General features: G+C 37.3%; 2 protein-coding genes across 3 annotated transcripts; one reads left to right on the forward strand and one right to left on the reverse strand.

Moving 5' to 3' along the window:
* Positions 1–2,461: 2,461 nt before the first annotated feature.
* On the forward strand, positions 2,462–9,132 carry LOC122057273 (probable RNA-binding protein EIF1AD). Of its 2 annotated transcripts, XM_042619323.1 has the most exons (5): positions 2,462–2,650; positions 3,033–3,377; positions 4,989–5,064; positions 7,390–7,516; positions 8,600–9,132. In XM_042619323.1, the coding sequence occupies exons 2-5, from the start codon at positions 3,264–3,266 to the stop codon at positions 8,784–8,786; spliced, it is 504 nt and encodes a 167-aa protein (XP_042475257.1). In that variant the 5' UTR covers positions 2,462–2,650; positions 3,033–3,263; the 3' UTR covers positions 8,787–9,132. The 2 variants fall into 2 exon arrangements, with proteins under 2 accessions (XP_042475257.1, XP_042475256.1); XM_042619322.1 differs by lacking the exon at positions 2,462–2,650 and having other exon boundaries at positions 3,001–3,377.
* Positions 9,133–9,446: 314 nt separating this feature from the next.
* Positions 9,447–13,265, reverse strand: LOC122057915 (putative disease resistance RPP13-like protein 1). Its single transcript, XM_042620285.1, has 2 exons — positions 10,391–13,265; positions 9,447–9,763 (listed from the first exon to the last, which is right to left on the reverse strand). The coding sequence occupies exon 1, from the start codon at positions 13,263–13,265 to the stop codon at positions 10,425–10,427; it is 2,841 nt and encodes a 946-aa protein (XP_042476219.1). The 3' UTR covers positions 9,447–9,763; positions 10,391–10,424.
* Between the last annotated feature and the right edge of the window lie 3,280 nt (positions 13,266–16,545).

A 16,545-nucleotide genomic window follows, 5' to 3' on the forward strand; every position in this document is an offset into this window, starting at 1 on the left:
ATAATTCAAATTGGTTTGGATTTTAGATATGGGATGGGGGTGTTGGAAAAACAAAATAATACTATTAAAAGAAAGATTAGAGAGACACAAGGGTCAGGAAAATTATTCAAACCAAAACCAAACCGACTTAGTTGCTTCGAGGGATATTTTGGTAATTGGGAACCTCAAATTGGTATTTAGTATTAGACGTCTTTGTGAATAAGGGCTTATTTATCTTTCGATCGATTGGAGCTAGTGCCTCTANTATTGCCCAATACAGTATATCAATATCGATATCTGTTTCGGTGACAACCGATACCGTCACCATCTGTTTGATCTCAGTTTTTATCGGATTCAGTCCAGTTTTTTTTTTTTTTTTTTGGTTGACCAAGTCAGACCAATTCTAAGATGATTCAAACCAGAATTTATGGAGAATTAATGATCCCCAATTTTTAAAACCAGGTTTTCAATACTGATTATTCTCGAGTTGCTGATTATAATAAAGATTTTTATTTTAAATTGTTTTATTGTTATAATGACTATATTATAAAGGAATCGATCGAGTTCTTTTATTTTTAGAAAGAATGGAGTTACTCATTATAACACGAACTCTATATGTGTAATGTCCAACTCCATTCAAACTCTTCCCAACTATATCTCTCGTGTTAGTGTTCTTCCCCAATGAAGCAATCGTTAATCGTTATGCAGAAGGAGATCCGGCAGGCAATCTCTGACACTACTACTAGTAGGTATTTAATTTAATTTTCCCAAACTCGATTCTCTTTGAGGATCGGAGTTCCTCAAGAGGCATTGAAGCAGCAGCAGCAGGAGGAGATCAATCTCGGCCATCTACTGCCTGTAGGTATTTAATTGATCTGAATTAATCTCATATGAGGGTTTCTTTGTGTGTAACCCTAATTTCTATTGATAGTGAGAGGTGTGAGGACGAGTGCTGTAACCTTATTTTCTATTAATAGTGAAACAGGATCTTATCTCACCGAGGACGTAGGCAATTTGGCCGAACCTCGTAAACCTACATGCAATTTTTGTTCTTATTTTTCCATTGTCTTCTGCATCGTTTCAATGTTGTGTTTCTACATTAATATGGTTCAAAACCCATAAATCTCCTTCTGAGATATATAATTGTTACTAGGAATTTCTGTTCATGTGATCTATACCCAGGTGGATTCCACCACTTGATATGAATTTCTGTTCAGATGATATATTATTATAAAACATGGTATTGTCCGGGATTAGTCGAGGTGCGCATAATCTTTAATGTTACAATTTAAACGGAAACCGTTTATTTTACCTAAAAAATCTGAGGACTCGTGACCTCGAATCATACTATAGGAATCACCCTAAAAAATATTTCGGATAAGTCACCCTAAAGAGGATCAAAATACCCTTTAAAAGGTTCCAAGTTTCATTATTCAAATGATTTTGGAATTGGTCCAAATTTTACTTTACTTTTATCTCTATTCAATCATTAAAAAAAATCTAGTTCCGAACGATGAATGGAAATTGAAACATCTTGACTGTTACTTTGTGTAAATTACTTTAGAAAATCCTTATTTAGTTCATGGTGTTTTTTGCCTCAATACTTTTATCTCCATTCTGTTTGTTTTATTTTTCTAATACATTTTTATATTTAAAAGTTGATTGGCAAAGGCAAAATATTGATGTCACAATAATCTGTCGATTTCCCCACAAGATAGATTTACATGAAATTTAAGCATCGGGGGCTAAGAATGTGATTAAAATAAGAGTACAACTCCATACATAAACCATTTATCTCAACTGTTAATCTCTAAATGTTATTCCATCTTAGCTGAAAATAATTTTTTTTCTTATGTTTTCTAGTGTTTTGGATAACACCTTTTTTTTTTTTTTTTCTTTTTTCAGTAGAAGAAAACTTCACCATTTTTTAAATTCAAAAAAAGAATCTTCTCAAGACATACCAAACATAATGAGAATTTCTTGAACCAAGAAAATAATACCATTTTTTTACTTTTTTCTTTTCTTCTTTTGGCTACCAAACACAGCCTCAGTTCATGTTCGCAGGACATGATTGGGATTCATCTTTTCTCTTTCCTTTTTAGGGAAATCCGTTACTTTGTTACTAGATCCATTGAATGTAAAAATAGAATGCATTTTCAAAGGGTTTAAAAAGCATGATCTTCGAAAACAATATCCATATTTCGTAGTAGTTTTGGGTAGTTTGTCATGACTTGGGTGTGCATCCAAATTTTTAAAGACATTATTTTGTTGTTCTTTCTTCACAGGCTTTAATTTGGATTTTCATTAATTTCTTGCTAATATTGAACCAAGAAGATTAGAGTTATAAAGATGGAAGTGAAGAAGAGATGGAAGCATTGGAGTAGAAATAATTCAAATTGGTTTGGATTTTAGATATGGGATGGGCGGTGTTGGAAAAACAAAATAATACTATTAAAAGAAAGATTAGAGAGACACAAGGGTCAGGACATTTTCTGTTGTTTTTTTGAAGCATATTGTAGAGCAGAGAGAGACAACGGCAACAGAGACGCTGGGAGCGGATACTATATGATATAGAGTGTTGGGGCAGCCTTTTTCTAGATTCCAGAGTGACTCTTCACTTTGTTATCTTCCGGAAGGACAAGAGGGTTAGCTCGGTTCGTTGTTCATCCCGGTAAGTTGCTTTGATCATACTTGTTCATCTTTCTTTTTTCCAGCAGGAGAGTGGATCATCAGTGATTCCTCATTGAGTAGTGTAAAAAAAGTTAAAAGTCATCAGATTTGACATTGTGAAAGTGTATCTTCAATTAATCCAAATTTGAACTGAATTAACGAGACCTTATATGAACCAAAACCGATTCAGTTTGATTTCGATTTGAGATTATGAAAATTATTTGGTTTTGATTTATACATATTGTATCATGAACCAAACCAAAACCAAACCGGACTTAGTTGCTTCGAGGGATATTTTGGTAATTGGGAACCTCAAATTGGTATTTAGTATTGGACGTCTTTGTGAATAAGGGCTTATTTATCTTTCGATCGATTGGAGCTAGTGCCTCTTCTCCACCGACTTTCTCCTGGCAACAAGCGAAGCATCTTGGGCCACGCCGTTGGTCGCCGAAGAAGACTGCCGTCGCCGCTGTTAGAGGAACAAGCAGAATCAAGACTGCAAGCGTTATGGTAAGCCCATCCCCGAAAGAATCACTCTAGAAAATTAATCAATTCCACCTCCAGTTCCAGAGTCTGTTGTGTGCATTCTGGAGTCATAGAAATCAACTGATATCATGAAAAGTGGTCGGAAGAATCTGAAGAGAGCATCCAAGGAAGAAATTCCAACTCTGCTCAAAGGCCAAAGCATAATGCAAGTTGTATCTCTTCTTGGTTCGAATCAAATTCAGGTAGTTTCTGTTCATAAGCAGTTCATTCATTTGTTCTCTATTTGTTTCTTCTTCCAATGTGTCTTTTGGATTTTATGTAACTTCCTCTTGTGCTCAATTTCTTCCCTCCACTTTTGGGCTGCTAGAAAAGTATAAATCTTGTTGGGTTGTTCTTTGTTCGAAAGGTCTTTATTATAATGGTTCAAATGATTTGTTCAACCAAAAGCAAACCCGTCTGTGTATTCGCATGTCTTGGTTGTTGTTCAAAATTTACAGAAGAAAAGACTGGACCCTGTTTAGAAATTGTACATGGTCAATAATTCATGAAGAATGTAGAGGATTTAAGGGAGTCTATTTGCAGCAGACTTTGTTGCTATGCAATACAAGTTTTCCAAGCTAATGCAGAACCAAAATAATTCAAAGCAATTGCAGTAGCCTCCCCGTATCCTAAAAAATGTAGGCCTATGAAATGAAGAGGAGAAGATATACTCTCACTCATATGAGGCGTCTGGGATCAGCTTTCAGTAGTTGGTGTTTGTGCTTGATAGGGGTCATAATGGTTTAGTGAAATATTTAGAAAGGCTTAAGAGGCTAATCTACCTCCCAATAATTTACATACTTCCTGCTTTAGCCAAGTGTTTTGTTTTATGATGCAGGCTTCAAACTTTCAAAGCCTATAATAAAAATGGGTCTTTTGCCATAAAGGGAATTGTTGTGGCAGATATGGGCCATCCAAATCATGGGAGCCCTTTTAGATTAGCCACATGTACAGATGGCTTATCAATTTTGGCCCTGTGGCCCACCATATATTTGCACTTTTGTTCTATAAATAAGTGTCATTCAATATTCTGGATTTTGTCAGATAAACATGTGGAAAGTGGTTAGTTTTGCCACGTGGAACAGCATTAAAAGGTTGACACTTGACAACTTGTCATACAGAAAGTTGGCACTGTGAGGAACACACCAGCATGTTTTGAGCTACCGGCTCAGCTGCCAGGTGAAAATTGTTTGCGAACATTAATTCTTTGCAGTTTTGCCTTGATAGCAAACCTGAAAGTTTTAACATGTAAATATTATGATAGCTCTTTAGCTTCCTGTTTAAACTGTTTTTTATATGAAAGGTTTTTTGCCAACCTCACATAAACATCTGTGAAACCACCTCATGGGCCTGACCCTGGGGTCTCGTATTTGTGAAAAATTGAAACCTGTTAATGTTTAGTACCCCAAAAGAGAAAGATAGTATCCGGTGTAAAACCAATTATCATTCTGTTTAGGTCTTTTTCTTCCTCATTATTTTTTTCTAATGCAATTTTATTTCTGCAAGAATAACCAAGTTAGGATTTTGGGTGTCTCTTTAAGTATGCTGCATTGTGTAAGCTTCTTTGAAACTTCTTGATCCAATCTACTACTTGTATCCATCAAGTAGGCTCCATTTTCCCTGGTTGTTTTGGATGAATTAGGCACTTAGGAATTTGAGCTTTAATACCGTATTTGAAAACCATGGATTTGTCTTTGTAAGAAAAAACGAAGTTTTTGTTTTTGGTGAATTAATTTTTGTGCTTTTGTAATATAAACTTTAATACCTAATTTTTGTTTTTCTTTGATTTAATTTTTATATTTCTGTCTCCAAAGGTAATAGATGCAGAAGGGCAGAAATCAGTGGCGTTATTTCCAGCCAAATTTCAAAAGTGTATGTGGATTAGACAAGGTTTGTGCTATACCAAGCATAGCATTTGACTTTGAATTTTGATTCAATAAGTGGTTTCTCATTTGAGTGTTCATCCTTTATGTTAGATATCTTGTTTTTGCTTTGATTTCTCACCTTGTATTGGCATACCTGATCCCAATACAAATTTTAACCCCCATATGAGTGGCTTCTATTAACTTGCTTTCAAAACTATAGCTTTCATGGTCCATGCCCCCACCCCTTTTCCTTGATTTTTTTTTTGGATGGGTGGATGTGTTGTCCCGGAAACTGAGAGGGGAGGTGAATTAGTGTACGAAAAATTCTTTCTTTTTTATTCCACACAAGCCGATGTGGCAATCTAGCTGGTGCTGTGGCACTCACATACAGATTCGTGTACACACTCAACCTCTTGTCACCTGCACTTCCAAGTGTGCATACCCATCCTGCAACCTACAAACACTTCAAATGTAATACGTGAAATACAAAAGAGTCACACGCACAACACAACTATTTTTACGAGGTTCGGCAATAAGCTTACGTCCCCGGAGTTGTGACTATAAAGGCTTCGTACCTTCTCAATACATTACTTTAACTATAGTAGGAGCACCCCACAGCCAGGCTTTCCCTATCATATGACTGAGAGGGCACTTAGTTCCAATTACAATAGACAGAACCCACTGTCAAGTTTACCCATAGTAAAACTAGGAAGCTGCACTTAAAGCAATGTTTAGGTAGTAATAACTACCAAGGAACACACGTCTTGGATCTGGACAGCATTGTACAAAGATAATGTGCTTATAATAAATGTCTCATGATAGCTTTAATATATGCAAAATTTTCCAGAATAGACTACAAGTATCACGTAGGCATTTTATTGAACATCTTGCATGTAGTGATTTACAATAATGGAAATTTGACAAAGTGAGGTTACCTTGGTAAGGAGCAACCTCTGGAGATACGATGAAGTCGATCTCCACTTGGTGCGGACCACAACCAAGTTCTCTTGGTGCAGCCGATGCTTCAACCTCAATTGGCAGTTTGGCACTTGGGTTTCTTGAAACAACTCACAAGAACCAAACCCTAGGTTTTCTTCTTCCTTCCTTTTTCTTTCTTTTTCTTTCTTCCCCTTTCTTTTCTTCTTCCTTCACTCTTTCTTTGCTTTGCTTTCTATACACAACCATTACAACTCGACCACCAAGCTTAACATTTTCAATGGAGCATGTACATCTTGCTTGGAGTAGATGAAACCACTTCAATACAAAAAAGAGGCTTTCTTTTTTAATGAGTAGACATAAAACACTCGAGGGACCACAAACCTAAACCTTTCTTTCACCTTTTATTCACTTTTTGTCTTCTCTTCAATGAGCCACCATTAACACCCAGCTACCAAGCTTAAATAAAAATCAGTGATCTAAACATAGCTTACTTGAGGTAGATGGACTTCAATCCATGCATACAAGCGAAGGGGGAATCTTCTCTTTTATCCTCTCCTTCTCTTCTAGGGCTTCACTTCTTTTTTTCCTTGGAAAAGATAACTAAAATGGGCCTTAAAACTCACTTAAGTAGCGCAACAAAAGACCCAACCGCCCAGATTGAACCAGAAACCAGTTTGGTAGAATGACCTTTCCTCATTCCAGAGAGCATAACCAGAAACATCCTCACCTTATTATAGTCTGTCGTTATAAGCCTGTGGCTGATTTGTAGTTGTGCGCAGGTTGACAGCTGGCACTTATTATAATTAGCCATAACTTGTCAATCTTTTTGCATGGATCCTTGCACTCGTCCTTGCTTGGAATCTCCATGTAACCAACCCCATTAAGTTGGGATAAGGTTTTGAATGTTGTTGTTTGCTACAAAGAATGGCACAGGAGAGTCTTCCATCGTTCTCTCCTTCAGTTCAAATGCTAGCCCTTCAGTTTCATAAAAAGGTTTCATGGTCAATCAGCATCACCAACATAGTCAGGTTCCTAATGATCCTGTATATGGATCAAATTGAAGGGATAGTCGCTTACCTAGTGTGGAACTCACATGTCTTATCGACAAAAGGTCAGGCATTGGGAAGCTAGTACTGCAGATAATGATTAATTAGATGGTTCAAGGGTAGAATGCTATCCTTTGTAGCTGCAGAATTAATGTACTCTTTGTAGGAAACATTTTCTTTGTCTCATAGCGGTAGAAAAATGGTTTGCTTTGGCCTTCCTTACAGAGCTTCAAAATGAGATTTTTTGGTGTATTTGGCATGTGCTGGTTGGGGTATCTTGGACAGATGATCTGTAAATTGCTTTGTAAAAAAAAAATTATTCTGATGCCAGTAGAAGATAATGAAATGATACTTGATTTCCGCAGGGAGCTTTGTTGTGGTGGATGATAGTGGGAAGGAGAAGGCCCTTGAATCTGGCAGCAAGGTGGCATGCCTGGTTTTGCAAGTTCTATTTTATGAGCAAGTTCATGCACTTCGGAAATCTACAGAGTGGTTTGTCTTCTTATCTGAATGTTACATGCTCCACTGGTTCAAAGGGCATGACTTATAAAAAGTGGCATATAATCAAACGAGTGGATGCATTTTTCTCCTATGTTTTCTCTACTCACCTCTTAGAACCATAACTCGCAAAGAAGAGATGAAAATAATGAACCGAGATTTGTAGCTTGTGGCTTGTCTTGCATTAAAGAACTCGGGGTATTAGCGGTAAAAATCATAGAATCAATTTGAGTCAATTAAGCAACAGTGAAAAAGATGTCCTCATTTACATTTAAGTGCCATAAAACTCAATTGAATTTTTGAAAACTTGGTGGTGCCTCAAAACTTTTTAACTCTAGAGGTAATTTGCCTAGTTTTGTTGACTTATTGTTTTCTTATTGAGTTGAATTCATGATCCTTGCTCCATTATTGGGTTTGAGATGAATTTTGTAACAAAGTGGCCGTATTTTTTAGATCAGTGTTTATAAGAGCCCTTGAGTTGTAGTTATTATGTAGTTTGAATCAGACTTTAATGAATGCAGGTCTTAGGTTTTGGTTGGAGGTTTATGGTGATCATTGTACTTTTGATGCTTTTTAACCAAATCAACCAACGTGAATCTTGAATAGATCCAAATGTTTTCCAATGGCTTTATGACTTCTAACACTATGACCACTATTGTTTACATTGTATTTTTTCTCAATAAATATATTTTCCATTGCATCTTTATCTTTAATATGTTAAATCAACATGATCACTTTCTGATCTCATTCCTGCCAAGGATTAGGTATGCTTTTAGAAGTAATATTCGATCTATAATCTGTCGATGTGATGGTCCATTTCTTTCTCGTTGTGATCATAAATATCCTACTTAACTCGGTGCTTAAGAGTATTGCTTTCACACTGTGTGAGTCAATTGGTTCAAATTAAATAGTAGGCATACCTTTCTTTAGTTATTGTTGTCAGCTTGGCTTGATGAACTCACTGAACTCACGGGTATTAATGTAGAGAGATAGCTTACAGAATTTTGTACTGTTAATGCTATTAAAGTCTTTTCTCCGCCACTCATTCCTTAGGTTTGCTTTTAATGCTTGATGCAGGCCAGAAATTTTCAAAACAGCAGTCCCGAATGATTCGAAATGCTATATGCAAACAGCCACCTCCAATCCTGAAGAATTGAATTCAAGTGACAGTGATGATCTTGCCCCACTGGAGGGTAATCTGAACAGAACCAGACCCATTGAGTTGTATTCAGATTCAGATTCAAATTCAGATGCAGAATCTTAAACCATATGACCAGACCCATTGAGTTGGAAATTACGATTATTTCTACTGGAAATTGTGAGGATAATCAGTTATTTCTATCGGATGGATCTTCATATTTTAAGGCAGAAGTATTTTCGACCAGTTCGATAAAAGAAGTATCCGAAGATCTTTGGGTGCCATGAATATTTTGAAGTCTTTGTTGAAGGTAAACTTAATTGGTTTTCTTCCTATGTAAATTCACAGGTTGTTCACATAGGGCAAAGTTGATAGGAACATGTATCTCTTTATTTAAGGAGAAAGTTTTCATTGGTTGCCAATACCCTCCTAATACAATCTGAAGCCCGAAGGCCAGTTTCGAATCTTTAAATCTTCGTATTACCAAATCGATCCTTGTGATGGGTAATTAAGGGTGTCCTACCAGAAAAAGGTAGGGCATCAAAATTCAGGCTGAACCTGATGCTGAACCGATTGGGGTTCAGCCCAGACGAAACACTTTTATGGATTTGATTTTGGTTTCGTGTTGGGGTTTTATGGAACCTGTTGAAGTCAAAACCAAACCAGATTGATTGGCATCTTATATTAATAGGATTACAAACACCTTTCATGGTAGGAGCCACAACCGGAAAACAAAACGAGGTACATTTAGCATGTACTAAAATGTAGTATATAATTCAAACACCATTGGATTGGAATCATTTCATCTTGATGATTAGCATGTTAAGATAATAATATACAAGAAGGCCCATACAAGGCTCCACCACTGAATGGTTACAAAACATAAGACCGAAGAAGACGGAGAGAAAACCAAATGAATGTCTTCAAAAACTGAATAAATATTCCAATCAGTTATAAGTTTGGAAACAAGAAATTGCCAAAATCACTTCAAAGAGTCTTTTGTACGCTAATGGCAGCAGCGGAACCGAGGGAGAAGAATTGTCAGTCCATACCCGATTTTGCACTTCCGGGAGTTGAACACTCGACCTCCTTGCTCTGATTCGCTACCATTTCACCCAAAACTCAAACTGTTAGGGAATGGCAGTGTCAATTTATATATCAACAGTATTGAATGTATAATAGCAACTACAATTCTTGACCGCAAGCCCTTCCTGAATAAGGAGGAAGGGTTAAGACCATCTAACTGCAATCAAACAATTTCACAAACAATTGAAACCACTTGTATCTCCATGTAAAGGTCATAAGATCAGTAAATCTTTACCATCATTGCAGAACACTTATGACCTTGACATGGAGATCAGACACAATGTACTTATCAATACTCATTACGAAAAATTCCAAAACAATTTTCAAACTGTAGTACTTGTCTCCTTTATTATGGACTCTCAATCTATTCCATCACAACAGTTTCACAAATTGTAGGGCCAAGGGGGCTATAGATGCCTAGCCTGGCTCTTAAAGACAGCCTAAGAGGTGAAGGAATATATATTTGTTTCATTTTCAAAAGGATCAGTATCCACCATTGAAGAGACCTACACAAGAGATAGCTTATACCAAAAACAATTATGTTTAGAGTTCAATTTTTTTGCATATACAATCACACAATGCAGGAAAGTTAAAGTTACCACATAATAAATTTTTTTTTTTGGGCAGAGGTAGGTTAAAATTACCTGCATTTTATGTGCAGACATGGCGTGGTTGGTATCACCAATCCCTAGACACAATGAGATTTTTGGGGAGCTCCTTGGGGCTGTAGTTAATTCTACAACATGGACCAAACTCCAGATGTTTGAGCGAAGACAAGTTTCTCAACCCCTTGAGTAGAGATTTACAATCATAGATTGAAAGGCGATTCAGATTTGGAGGTAAAGTCTCAGTCTCATCCAAAGACTGCACCAATTCTTCCATCTCATATCCAAGATAAAGATCTTTGAGACAGTTGAGTCTGCTTAGTCCTTCATGAGGCAACAACCTGAGCCTTGGACAGTCATTGATACTCAATTCACATAGTCTCGGACAGGATAGAAGTGGTTGTGGTAGCATCCTCAGCTTGCGACAGTTATCAATGGCTAGCCTTAGGAGGCTAGGGAATTCAGTTTCCTCCCGTCCAGAGCTAGACCACTCCTCCAACTCAAGCATGTCTTTTATGCACAGAGATTCCAATAGGGGCAGCTCCCCAATCTGTGGGAGGATTTGGCATTCCCTGAAGGAGGAGAGTGTCAGAGAAACTAGCTTGTTATAGCTTGGCAAGTCTATCATCAACCATCTTGGAAATGTTAAACCATGGTAATTGTGGATATGTAGACTCTTCAGGTAAGTGTGAGGTTGTAAACCCTCAAGCACCTCAACTTCTCTATCACCACGGCCATCCCACCTCAACTCCAACTCATCAATTTTCGGCTTATTCATCAAATCAGCTTCCCTAGCATCCAGAGGATCAATCACATTCTGTAGTGAGCAGATTGAAAGGGTGCCCTCAAGCTGCCACATCTCCTTCAGCTCTCTAATCCCACAACCATCATCTTTTGAGACAGGAAACTTTGACAATGTCTTGAGACTACTTAATCTCCCAATTCCTTGCGGCATGGACGATAAGTGACGGCACCAAGAAATGTCTAGATGCAGGAGATTGCATAGATACTTCATGCCTCTAGGCAACTCACGTATTCCGGAATGACGGAGTATCAATGATTGTAGATTGTAAAGATCACACAATGACTCTGGTAATTGTTGAATGCGAGCATAAGAGAGATTAATATAGTGTAGGTATTTCAAATTGCCAATATCACTGGGAAGCATCCAAATACCATACAAGTGTAAGACACGTAAATATCTGAGTCCCCCAAAAGATTCAAGAAAATTATAGCTGCCCAAACAATAACACCTATCTAGGTTTACCAATGTGCATAACCTCTTGTGATCATGTGTTTTGTCCTTAAACAAGTATTTCACACAACATATGGACAAATAACGGGTCTCTTTGGAACTACGGCATGATTTCCCACACTCAAATCTACCATACACCTCACCTGACACTGCTTGTGCTAGATCATGTACAAGGTCATGCATTACAAATCTTTCCTTGTTTTCATTGTCATGCTGAAAGAAAGACCTATGCAGCAAATCATCAAAATATTGGCCCCCTTTTTCTTTCCTTCTTGTGTTTGATCCAATAAATCTTTCTGCCATCCACAGTTGTATGAGATATTGCTTATCAAATTTATAATCTAGAGGAAATACAGAACAATAAGCAAAACACTGCTTCAAATGTGTGGGAAGAAAATAATAGCTTAAACTTAGAGCAGCAGGCCAATTGCAACCTTCTAACTCCCACATGCAACTATTCAAGACTAATTGCCAATGGTTTATATCTGAACTAGAGCGCAAGAGGCCTGCAAGCATAGTTGCTGCCAAGGGCAATCCTTTGCACTTCCTCGCAATGTTCCTACCCACTGCTTCCAGGCTGGGAGCAATAGAGCCATAATCTATAGATATTTGCCTTTCCATTATTGACCAACACTCTTCATCAGATAAAATTTTTAGATCATGGGTATACATGGGGTGCATCATTGAAGAAACTTTTCTACTTCGAGTTGTTACTATTATTCTACTTCCTTCCCCTGCTGCCATGAATGCAACTCTAAGAGCTTCCCAATCATTGTCCTTTTCAGTCCAAACATCATCTAAGACGATTAAAGATCTCTTCCCCCTGATTTCATCTCTCAACTCACATTGAAGTGGTTCTAGGTTGTTCAAGTTAGGGTTTCTCCTTGTCAAAGACTCTAGAATTGCAGAGGTCAAACTCACAGCATTAAAATTAGTAGAAACACAAACCCAAGCTCTTCTTTCAAAATGTTTCTCCACATCAGGATCATTATAGACAAGCTGGGCTAGAGTTGTCTTGCCTAAACCTCCCAATCCAACAATGGCAATAACAGATGAACCCTGTTTTTTATTTTCATGTGGATTTGACAACAACTTATATTTTATTTCATCTGCATCTTCCTTCCTCCCTAAAATGAAATGCTCATCAACAAGAGAGCCACTCTTTGCCCTAGTATCTATTTCATCATTAGATCTACAAATTTCTGACCCTCGACAATAGTGAACTTCAAGTTTCTTCTCAATCTCCACTAATTTATTTATGAGTTCATCATTTAGAAGAGGTATGATTTCTTCTTTACGTAAAATCCCATTTGCATTTAAGTTAAAGTGAAAGAAACGTACCTCTTTGAATCTTCCACCTACATATCGTTCATCTTTTTCCTTACGAGCTTCATAGATGAACTCATCCAATATGTCCTCAGCACTGTAAGCAACATCTCTGAGGTTTCTGAGGCAGTGTTTAACCAAGTGATTCTTTGTTTGTGCTTGCTCTGCAAAATTTAGCAATCCTTGAATGTTCTCAAGAACATCTGAGAGTGTACGTAGCTCACTTAGCACACACCAAACTAATCCAAAATCCCTTAATGCTTGTGAAGATAATTTCTCAAGCAAGACTGCTACAAGAAGGGATACAATTATGTCATCACTAATTTTTTCCATACCTTTCTCCCTTTAAGAAACCAAAACAGAAAACACAGATAGAGATATTACTCTGCTAAAGTTTGTTGCCAATGCCTCACTTTCCAATAATTGTAAGAAGGTCAAGATGGTGAGACTTCTTCTTTGTTTTGTTTTGTTTTGTTTTTTATTTGTCTTTTTTAGATGAATAATATTTGTTTTTTTCTTCTTTTTTTTTTTATTACTAGATACTAAGTATTTTGTCTTTTTGCATGATGTAGCCGGATTTGGCTTGTCTCAAGTCTTGATCATTCAATTCTCCACCAATGATTAAAACCTTTATCCGTAAACCATCAAACCACGAAACCGTTGAAATCAAACCACATACTTGATAAGAACGAAGAAGAATCAAGGACGAAGCTGTGAACGCCTCTTCCTTTCGGATTTGTTTGATTTTGAAGGAAATTTAAAAGAAAAGGAAATGGAATTTTCATTCTTTAAAAAGAAATGAGATTCTTACTTCTGCAAACCCTCATTTATAGTTACTCGTGAACATAGGTTTTTTGCACGTCAAAGCTCATCAACTACACTAAAGAGTTGTTGTTGATGGTTTTATGGTTTGAGATACTGATTTCAAGTTTTAATCTTCAGTCGTTAGATCTAATGAGGACAGATGTCGGTCATTGATGAAGAATTGATAGGAAATTTGTGGATCAAGAATCGTAGAGGAGCCAAATCCAATGTGGCTAGCCCCATTTAATTGCGTGGGGCTCCTCTATAGCTTAATGCACATCCTACGATTGCCCATTTGTTGGTGTATGTGTCCAGATACTCCTAACAATTGGATGTGCATTACACACCATGCCTTGCTGCAGAGGAATAGGATCTCATTTAATTGGGATAAGTCTGAATTTGTTATATTACACAAGAGATCAACGAAAGAAGATGCTTTAAAAAAAATGCCTACTTTGGACCTTTTCAACCTCCCTTGGATCATCAGGTCTATCCCAATGAGCGACGTTGCCTCTTTTGCCAACCCTTCCCAGCCCTCATTACCTGCACCAAACTAAACCTTCCATATTTTCTCGTCTATACCACCTTTCAAACCTCATTTACTACCACCAAACACCATTTACTAATACCACCTTTTGTCAATCATCCATCTACTTCCACACCAAACCAATGAAGAGAAACCCATTTTAGCAAACCCTCCACCCATTCCTGTTTTTTCTCCTCCCTAATCCAACAAATCGAGCATTCCTATCCTTCCCATATCGTCTCGTTCCAGGTTCGGTGGCAGATCAATGGCCCATAACCCTTCTCCACTACCCTCTGGTTTCAAAACACCTCCTCTCTCTCCTATGAAAGCTTTTTGGGGGACACCATCCATTGATTTCTGTGATGACTTGTCATCCAGATCTTACAACCCTTGTGTTACCTCCATTGTCGGTTTAGTGGTCAACTCTCCCTTTCCTGCTATGACCAGTTCCTCACTTTCCAATCATTGTAAGATGCTAAAGATGGCAAGACTTTTTCTCCGTATTTAATTTAATTTTATTTTCTTATAGTAAGATACTAAGTACTTTGTCTTGTTGCATCCATGTATGATTTCGTTACGTGGGGCTCCTTTGTAGCATAATGCACATTCAACGGTTGTAAGATTTTTGGGATGAGAACCTATGTGTTGAGGTATCTGCCCGAGTACTCTTAACCGTTGGATGTGTATTACAAGTCATACCATATTGCAGAGGAGCCAGACCCCATTTAATTGAAATAAGCTTGGGTCTGTTATATTACACAAGAGATAAACAAAAAAATGATACGTAAGAGGTACTTGCCTACTAGGCCTTATCCCCAATATTCCTGCTGACAAAGTCTTTTTAGAAAATTGGTAAAATAAAAAAAAGGTCCCAATCAGTTTCCTTTTCATTTCGACAAAATACACATGCGTCATCAATTGACATAAATCAACAGAGAGTACCCCTCGTAATAATACCACCATGCAATAGTTTGCACTAGAATAACTTAAATTTAAGATGGACTTTTATTTTCCACAATAATTTCCACAAGGATTAGAGATGCAATAATTCTAGAAAATATTCAAAAAATTAAAATTGAATCCTAACATAGATCATGAATTAATTCTAAAACAAAACATGGTTGCTGAGAGATAATGTGAGAGATGATTTTCCTTATTCAAGATCCCTTCTAGGGACAAATTTTTTATTTATAATACAAGTCCATGGGAAATATTTAGCTTTACGAACTTTGACTCCACAAGGCATCTTAGTTGGTCACAAGTCTCCGTCCTAACCTTAGATGGACTGCCGCTTAGGATGCAGACTTGTGACCATCCCAGATGCCTTGTGGAATTTCTAAGTCTTTTTCAGTCTCTTTCCGGCATTCGCCCAGTTTTGGTCAACATTGGCAGCTTACAAGGGATTGGGGATTTAAATTCGGTTCCAAATAATCCGTGATTCAATATAAAAATTAGAAAATAAAAAAAACAACCCAATGTACGAGTGTACGAGGCTCCCACTATGTAGGGTCCGGAAGGGTGTTTTTAAACTGATTCCAGTGATTTGAAATTATTCAAAACATTTTGAATCCTCACAGACCAAGGATTTCTCCTAGTACTTAGTTGAGGTTGCGTTTGGTTGCAAGGGAAATGGAGAAAAAGGAAGGAAATTTTTTTCCCTTTGAAGTTGTTTGGTTGCAACAAAAATAAAATAAAATTAATTTACCAGAGGTTTGACCTACTTGTGTTGTTTGTGGGTCTGAGTGAAGAGAAAGAGATTGTCTAAGATGAGAGTTGCAAGCAAGGTGAGAGAGGAAGAGATCATTTGTCGTGCGCGAGGTGAGAGTTAGCAAGGAGAGAGAGAGAGTGAGAATAAGGTTTTATTTTTTCTTCCTATTTTGGTGGGGAAATAAAAAGGGAAATTTTTTTATATAAGTGAAATTGTTTTTACATGTAAAATATATTTTCCTTGCAATCAAATATCTAAAATTTTTTCCCTCTGGGATCAAAATTCCACTTTACATAAAAAATTTGCATTCCCCTTACAACCAAACGAAGACTGAAGGTTGCGTTTGGTTGCAAGGGAAATGGGAAAGGGAAGGGATTTTTTTCCCCTTTTTAATTGTTTGGTTGTCACAAAAGTGAAGTGAAATTAATTTACCGGAGGTTTGACCTTCTTGTATTGTTTGTGGGTCTAAGTGAAGAGAAAGAATTCGTCTATGATGAGAGTTGCAACCAGGGTGAGAGAGAGAGATCATTTGTCATGAGCGGGGTGAGAGTCGCGACCAAGGAGAGAGAGAGATC

The sequence above is a fragment of the Macadamia integrifolia genome, chromosome 12 (assembly GCF_013358625.1).
Source record: "Macadamia integrifolia cultivar HAES 741 chromosome 12, SCU_Mint_v3, whole genome shotgun sequence".
NCBI lineage: Eukaryota > Viridiplantae > Streptophyta > Magnoliopsida > Proteales > Proteaceae > Macadamia > Macadamia integrifolia.

Excerpts from the sequence above, each read along its gene's own strand:
- LOC122057273 (XM_042619323.1), top strand. The coding sequence starts at position 3,264 with ATGAAAAGTGGTCGGAAGAATCTGAAGAGAGCATCCAAGGAAGAAATT. Across the intron at positions 3,378-4,988 it reads TTGGTTCGAATCAAATTCAG|GTAATAGATGCAGAAGGGCA; the intron begins GTAGTTTCTGTT and ends CTGTCTCCAAAG. Across the intron at positions 5,065-7,389 it reads GTGTATGTGGATTAGACAAG|GGAGCTTTGTTGTGGTGGAT; the intron begins GTTTGTGCTATA and ends TGATTTCCGCAG.
- LOC122057915 (XM_042620285.1), bottom strand. The coding sequence starts at position 13,265 with ATGGAAAAAATTAGTGATGACATAATTGTATCCCTTCTTGTAGCAGTC.